An 8,953-nucleotide genomic window follows, 5' to 3' on the forward strand; every position below is an offset into this window, starting at 1 on the left:
TGTGAGATATATCTAAATAACTTTTGTTTCAGTGCTTTTATGATAATTATATTTTTGATTCTTGTTAAATTAAAACTTTAAACAAAAACAAAAAAATTAACTGCATTTTGTTATTTGAATAACTAAAAAACATTAATTTAATTGAATCAATCTGCTTCAAAACATGGTGGATGTAAATTAAAAAGCTTTATCGAATACGAAATAAATGCGGAGGTGAAGAGGCTGCTATTTGGAGTTAAAAGTTCCAAAGAAAGCAATTTTTTAAATCTTAATTTAAACATCGACAAAAGCACACAATGGAATGTTTTGATGGGGGAATTAAAATGAGTTTGAATTTCATTTTAACTGCAAAAATATTTTACAGGTTGAATATCAAATTAAATTTTAAAAATTATTAGAAATAAATTTTTTAAAAAATTGTACAGAAATGTAATTTTTATCATTAAAACGTAATATTTTTTCAATATTAATATAATACGAAAACCTTTTATTGTGAGATAATAGTTTCGGAAGATATAGTCACCGAATTTCGTATTGAAATTGTAATGATTACTCATTTATCGACGGTTAAGTCTTATTTTCGTTCTTGATTGAACTTTCTGTTGGGTTCCTTCTTGATTTTTTTTATATCTTGTTTCTTCTGACTGAATGGAGTTTTTAACAAACCTTTTTCAGAGCATTTGTAATACTAGCCGCCTTTGGCGACGAGTTTGTTCGCCAAGGTTATTGAGTTTTTAGGCTAAAATAATTAATATGGGGTGCATTTCTTTAAAAAAAAAAAAAAAAAAAAAAAAAAAAAATTCACCTTGCCAGTTAAAGTACTTGAATTCAATTAAAGTAGTTTAGTGCATACAAAGTATATGTATTACATAATAAAAGCGAAAGTGAAAATCCTATTACTGATTGAATGATTGGCAAAGGCACGTGCTTGAATGTTTCAATGGAGAGTTTAAATTTATCGTTTTATACATAAAGAGAATCACTCGAGTATAAAATGTGAGATTTCTAACTCATCAAAAAAATATTTTATAGAATATGTAGGTCATTCATTAATTTTTTTTTCCAGCTGATCATTCCTTTTGGACCTATTCCGGATCTCTTACTACTCCGCCTTGTTATGAAAGTGTCACCTGGATTGTGTTCAAGAATCCCATCACCGTGTCTCAGGAACAGGTAACAAATTCAGTTCTTAATTCCATTTCTTCGAATGAAGAATGAATCTTCTCAAAATAAAGAATGTAGTGAGCGATTACTGAACATAAAACAGCCTGTTCCAAAATTATTGACAAGGATCTACAAACGACAACCCAAGCTAAAATACCTTTAATTTATTTTCAGAAATGATTCAGATATAATTTTAATCGATTTATTCTATTTTAATGCAAAAAAAAAAAAAAAAAAAATATTAGAACATAGGTTAAAAAAAAAAAAAAGAAGAAAAAAAAAACCGTGTAAAAATTAAAAATTGCTGTCCCACAAATATGGACATTGTTTGATTTTACTTAAAAATATTATTAAATATTTTTTTTAGCAGACGATTATTTATTAACATTTCTTGAAAGTATTTATCATGTGTTTTTCTTTTATTGATTTAGAATAATTTTTCCACTTGTTAACGACAAACATGTATTGATATTTTTATAAATTCGAAGAAATGTCTGAAGGTAAAGATATTTCGAAAGAGATGATCGTCAAAGTTTTGGATTTAAAACTTAAAGGTAATCATTCAAAACATATTTTCAAGATTTTAAAGAGACCTTTAAAAGATGTTTGCAGAATTTTGCATAATGGCGACTAGTGGTCTACTAAATAAAAACTTTGTCGACAACGAATAATATGTATGCACAGTGACAAAATCATTCAAAGAATGGGATCTAGAAAAATATGACATTTCGACAAATTGTATCCAAATCTGGAATAGCACCAAAAAAAGAAAAAAAAAACACAGAAGAATACAGGAATCTAAACGAATAATTTTTAAGAAACCATGTTTAAAAGTAACCACAAAACTGGACGTTTAAACTGGTCAAAGAAAATGATATCGTACGGTGATATATCTGTCAACAATATTTCTTACAATTGTAGTCCTGTGTCAGATTTTGGTTTCATTTGATTGGAAAAAATGCGTCTAAAACACAGATTCGATTTTCTGATGCTATTAACATCATGCTTGGGATTAATTTCTAAAAAACTCGCCTCTATAGACTCTGTAAAAATATTAAATTCAGGCTGGATGTTAATGTTTCGTATCCATTGTTCACCAATGCCAAGCGAGGCGTTCTGTGGAACAACACCTATATTAGCGAGTATACGAGAAAGCTTTGAGGATACTACTCCTACTGGTTTATTATGATTTCTTAGTTTATTGATATGTCATAATTATAACACATATCTTTGTTTTCAAGAACTGAAATCATTGATTTTTTTTTTCTGTCGCATTTGTTTTTCAGCTGGATTGTTTCAGGCGCATGAAGAAGCCTTGTGCCCAGGAAGATAGCTTCATCCTGAAAAATTATCGCCCACCACAATCATTAAATGACCGAGAAATATTTGATTGTGCTGCCTAAACAATAGCCATAACATTGAAATAGATTCTGTCCTATCAGATCTCATTGTTGTTATTGTTGTTCTATCAGAAATATGTATTTATGCACCAAATATGATGACTATCCAAGGTTCTAGAGTATATTTTTTTGAACAGTTAACATGTTTGAGAGTATAGAACATGGTTTTTAGCACTTGAATTAAGGAAATAATTGACACTAGAAGCATCTTTTTTTAAATTTTAAATAGCACTATAAGAATAAATTTAATATTATTGCATCAATATTTCAAAAAATAATAAATTTTAGGTGAAGGTATATATACCACATATTACTTAGAAATTTATATAATTAACTTGTCTCATTTATCTGCATACTTGTTCTGAAATTTTTAATTAGTCTAAAATTAGGGATTTTTACAAATGATTTTATTTTATTTTACCTAGTCAGAATTAATTGAAATCATAAATATATTTTCAATTTCACGTTGAAAAAATTGAACTCAGTGAGTTGAGTGAACTTTCTTTCTCACAACTATATTTATTTTACTTCATTTTTTATACTAGTCTTTTTTTATAGAATTTTTACATTACAACTATATTAAATTTTATTTTTAATTGTGTTATCTTGATTCTTGTATTTTGGAAACTAAGAAATTTTTTAGTACTGATTCAACTTTGTTGATGTCTAAAAAGAATAAACAATAAAGTCTTAATAAATATGCAACACCAACTTACTTCGACAAAAACATACTTGAATATAGTTAGACAAATGTTTTAAAATTTCTAAAAATTATCCAAAATAGAAACAAATTCAATTACATAAAAAATATATGTGAAATTCACAATTTTTATACTGAAAGATAAGTATATACTACATTCATACTAAAGGTGTGCTTTTCAGTGTTTATTATATCCTTAATGTAAACCATTACAGATATTTATGCAATATTATACTCTCTTTATGCAACGAATGCATGCAAAATATTCTATAATCGATGTCTTTTGTATGATTTGCGTTTTGGTTTCCATTGTTTACTTTTTATTTCTTACTGCCTTGATTGAATCTCAGGTTACGTAATGTAATAACAATCTTTTGCTTTTTGTGGTGCTTTTTGTTCTTGTTGCATGTGTTCCTCAATTTGCATATTAAACATCGAATCAATGCTATTGTCTGAATGTTTGATGATAATTGTCAGCAATACTTTTACATACTAATATTCACTTAACTTCATAAATAAAAAAATTTACTTTGATTTTGTAAATATAGCAAAATTACTATAATAAGTAAACTTTAGTTCAGTTTGCATATTTTAAAATTTGAAAAAATCTTGGACTTTTTTATTCAACAAAACTATTTATTGTATTTTATAAAACTCAAGTTCTTTGTAACTTATTTAAAGAGTTCAATGAACAATAGTATCACTTTAATTGGAAAAATGTTTTTATTTCTTACAAGTTTAAAAATGAATCATTAAATATATGTAACTGATTATTGTGGCAGCTAAAATTCTTTTTTAAAAGTGTTAATAGACTTTTAAAAATTCATTTTTTTATGTTGTTTAAGTTTTAAAAAATTCTTTTGATTATTAACCATTTTTATCATAAATATGGAAAAAGAAATTTTCTTTTGTAAGTATAATTGCAATATTTTCAATGAAACACATTAATTGTCCAGTTAGTAAATATACCTTAATTATAAACTGATTTCTTCTGCTTATTTTAGTTAAATTTTCTAAAATTGAATATTTAGGATTTCAGTTAATTAGGATTTTGATATGTATAAAATCCTTTTTGGTATTGGTATTTTTTTATGAACTGAAATGTTAACAAGTACAATCATTAATTTTATAGAACTTTAAAATTTCGATTTTTATAAGACATTTTAAAAAAATTGAATAGATAAAATTTTTTATATTATACTTCTAAATATATTATTATTGACTTTGAAAACTCATTCACGCTGAAAATGGTGATGCCAAAAATGCTGTAAGCATGTAACCAAACGCAAATGTTCAAAACTGAATTTCTATATGTGTTTCAAACATTTTTTTGGTCTCTGAACCTATGAAGTCATTTAGCTGCCTCGTTATTCATCAAAAATGAAATATAATTTGTCTTAAAAATGAGTAAAATTTAATTATTTTCAGAATCTCGCATTATTTTATGTACATAGTTGTTAAGTATCTATCATAAAATATTAGTGAGCTGTATTAATATTTAAATATTTTGTTTTATATAATTTTATTTTGTTATAAATTTTATGTTTTTCAATCTGAAAAATATTGCATGTTGAATAAATTGTTAAAGAAAATGCTGCTAGTCATCTGTTAACAATTTGTTAAAGTGATTGTTAATTATATCTATTTTAAGTAATACATACAATCATCATTTAGTTTGTTGAAAGTAATATGAGCTGGTGTTTGAATTCATCCAATTCAACTATTAATGTTGAAATAAATGCAGTGCATTTGGATGTTATTGTTATGTTTAATGTGATTTTATTTGAGCTGCATTATTTTTTCCAGAGTTGATTTAAAGAAGTTTTTTAAATCCAATTTACTTTTCTCTAATTACACTATTTGATTTTTTTTTTTTTTTTTTAACATGACATATCCCTCATTCTCTCTATCTCAATAGTACAAACTACTTTTGGAATATCTCTGTAAATTTTATTCTGCCTTTGAATATAGATGTAATCTTGTTGCATATGCATTATTGTTGTTATTTTTATGTGATAGTCTATTCATGTATGTTTTATAAAAGATATATAAAAAAAATCTTTGTTTATATTAAAGATGCTTTAAGTGTAAATAGCTATATTTTTGTTAATTTTGAAATGATCATTTGTTGTCTTGTATATTCTGAAATTGAAGAACAAAATCTGAAATGAAGAAGAAATTCAAGTAGAATATGAGTAACATTATACTGATAGCACTAGGAATCATGTGTCTTAGGAAATGTCTAAAGACAAATAATTTCCCTTTATATAATACAAACAAGATAATGGAATAAATAACTTTGTGATAAGTAAGAGGGAAAAGGGTTAGTAGGATGCCTACATTAAAGTGTACAGCAAAAATAAGATAAAATAAACTACAGAATTGAATTAAATACTGAATTTACTTCAATACCTTTACTTAACATTTACAGCAGTGAATCTGTTTCAGTATATTGATTGCTGTTACAAAACCTTAAAGTGTTCACTTTTTTAATACAGTGATTGATTTTCATGCTTCCTTAATTGTATGTTTTTAATTCTACCTTCTTTTATCCTCAATTTTTTTTATTAAATCCCTGTAATTGTATTAATGATGTCCTTGCAATTTAGTTTAACTTTGTCTCTTTTTTTTTATTTGTTATATGTAAAAGATTTTATTTAGTATCAGCTGAATTACTGTCATTATGCATATTTTTTCTAATTTTCTCATTATTATACATTATTTTTTTAAAAAATTACCTATGATCATTCTGTTGGTGTAGAGAATTGTTTATTTAATATTGAAGCATTTAGTGTTTTGTAGATTGATTTTAAGATATTAAATGAAAATTACTAGAAGAAAAATCTTGAAAAAAAAAAGAACTGATTTTATGTAGTTTGTGCTATACTACATAATAATATGTGTGATATGATTATGTGCTGTATATATGGATTGAATAGAAATTTAAAGCAGTTTATTATAATAACAATAATTTTGTAGAAAAATTTGTGATATAAAATGCAACCAAATATTTTGTTTAAAAACTAATCAAGTTAGTTGATTTGCTAGTTATTTTTAAACATTTAACTTAAGTTGAAAATACATTTTATACCTGAAATTTTCCCTTCCCGTCTTAAAAAAATATATAAAAAAATTGTTTCATGCCTATAAAATGTGCCAAGTCTTTTGAAATATGTTTTACTTCAGAAGTTCCTTATTGAAAAACATTGTTTTGAAACTGTTCATGTTCAAAATATTCTTAATTTATACTCTTTATAAATAGAGCTATTAAATATTACAGAAAAATTATTATTAATTATTATTATAAATTATTATAGATAGAATTTAGCAATTATAAAGGCCATAATTAGGCAGAAATAAGATGATATTTATAGAATATAAATTAAGAATGTTGAATGTATTTGGAAAGAACAATTGTTATAATTTTGAATTTTGTTATGGAAATTGTTTTAAAGGAGCTTTTATCATTGTATCCTTGAAGCTCCTGAAGCAGCTGTAGTTTTTTGTTATAGAGAAAGGAATAATGTTGAGATACATTTGCTTACTCTTCAAAACAATTTTCAGTATCTACTGGTGTTATAAAGATTTAAATGTTATGTTTTGTGATTGGATGGTGCTTCCTTCGCTTACATGTAATTCTTTCATATGTAAGCATGGTGAGTTGTTGATAATTTTTATCTATAATTCCCTTACTGGGGCAGATGTTCTTGCATTTAAAATACTGTCTTCCAGTTTGTAGTAATACATTTAACAATTGTTTTGAATAATCAGTGTTTCTGTAAATTCTTTTGAGAATGCTCTGAAACAAATTTAATAAATATCTGTTGACTGTATATATTCTAATTAAATTTCTTCTAAAAGAAATGCTTGTTAAGGACTGAGTTAAAGTGTATTGCTTGGAGCCACTTTTATTTTTTATAAAAGTTGAAATTATATGAATTTGTAATGATACTATTATGATTGTTTATCATATGAGTGTTTACTTTTATCAGAATTTAATGTGATCAAAAATCATGTGATTATTTTTTCTGTATAATTCAAGGTTTGACAATTTGCAGAACTATCCATTAAGAGATTTGTGAAATATTTATTTTTGCTGTTGAATATCTGAAAGAAAAATGTATTTCTTGAAGAATTGCTTTTCATTTCTTCACAAAAAAAAAATAATAATAATAATAATAATTTTAGTGACAAGCAGTTTTATTATATGTTTTTAATTTAAATTATTATTGAAGGAAAAAAAATGTTTGATCAAAGTTACTACTTAAAAGCTAGTCAGTATTTAAACTATACATGCAGTTGAAAATATTTTTAAAGACATTTTTACCAATCTTTATCTGTTTATTTATAACATTTTGTGCCATTTTTCTTATCTTTATTTGGCAAGGGGGAAAAAAATACGAAACTTTTTGAATGCTTGTCGCTGCAGATTTAATATACTGTTTTAATATATATTTTGTTATAGAATAAAGATTGTATGCTTTTTCATGAATCTGATTTTCTTCACTTTCATTTTCTGTTATAACAAAATTATCATTATAAATGAAATTATATAATAATTTTAATATGTTTATTATATATTAGAGGCAAAACCTGTTTCAGATTAAAAAATATAGAATTTTAAATTTTGTGAACTTAATCTAAATTTGTTATATTACCATAATATATTTCATTTTTGTATTAAATTTTAACCATAGCTAAATTATGCACGAAACATTTTATTATTTACAGAAAAATGAACTACATCTGCATTCAACTAGTAATAGTAAAGTAAATAATCAAACAGTTTTAATTTTTTATCATATTTGCATTATTAATCAAAATGCAAAAATAATGGCACAGTAAGGTACAGTATTCTTAGTTACTTACATAATACACTATATTAAATAATTAAATTCACATATTTCTACTTTAAATTTCATCCTATCTTAGAACAGAATTAAAAATAGTAAGTTATAGAAGAAAATTCAGTCATATTAAATCCTTTTTAGGTATATGTCTGCAAAATATTTCAGGTCTGTTATGATAAAATATTTAGGTAAGTAAGTGTTAAATGTGTTAAATAATGTTTTATGGGCATTATTTTTGAAAATATACTTGAAGTTGTTAATTAGTTGCAATGCATTTTGTTTGTACGCATTGGATCAAAGTAATTGCATTTAGTGTTGTGCCAAATTGGCGAAAATAATCAAATGTATAGGAATCATATTTTTGTTGTGTTTTTGAAAGAGTGTTTAATAAAAAGTTTTTGAAATATCTCTCTCTCTGTTTTTATTAGAAATTTTAGCATTTAAATGTCGATTTTCAAACTACTGCTCTTTTTATATTACTGTCAGTGTAGTGTAAATTAATGACTATTTTTTGTAAACACTCGGTTCTGTTTTTTTAAAAACTAACTGGGGTAATGAAATTTCAGGGAAATTTGCTTTAAAACTCTTCTTAATAAAATTTTCATTAATACAGTGAATAAATAATAAAAAAATTATTAATAATAATAATAGTAGTGAAGCAGTTGCATTATTTTTATCTTCTCTTTTGGATACTAGATGGCGATGCCTGATTAGGTTATCCCATAGTGCATTGGAATGGTAATAAAAATGGGATGGTGTGCTGTTCTGTTAAGATGCGCGTTTGAATGTCTTGTCTTGTCTTTGTGTTTTTTTCGTGTGAATGTGATTATTAAAGAAAT

General features: G+C 24.9%; 1 protein-coding gene across 2 annotated transcripts in view; it reads left to right on the forward strand.

The window, feature by feature from the left end:
- The window catches only part of LOC129956902 (carbonic anhydrase 1-like), a 92,301-nt gene extending 83,779 nt beyond the window's left edge, over nucleotides 1-8,522 (forward strand). For both annotated transcript variants that reach the window (XM_056068914.1, XM_056068915.1), the window contains exons 6-7: nucleotides 1,067-1,173; nucleotides 2,451-8,522. In XM_056068914.1, the coding sequence (XP_055924889.1) occupies nucleotides 1,067-1,173; nucleotides 2,451-2,567 (224 nt within the window). In that variant the 3' untranslated portion in view covers nucleotides 2,568-8,522. The remainder of the gene's footprint in view (nucleotides 1-1,066; nucleotides 1,174-2,450) is intronic.
- The last annotated feature ends 431 nt before the right edge of the window (nucleotides 8,523-8,953 follow it).

The sequence above is a fragment of the Argiope bruennichi genome, chromosome 11, assembly GCF_947563725.1.
Source record: "Argiope bruennichi chromosome 11, qqArgBrue1.1, whole genome shotgun sequence".
NCBI lineage: Eukaryota > Metazoa > Arthropoda > Arachnida > Araneae > Araneidae > Argiope > Argiope bruennichi.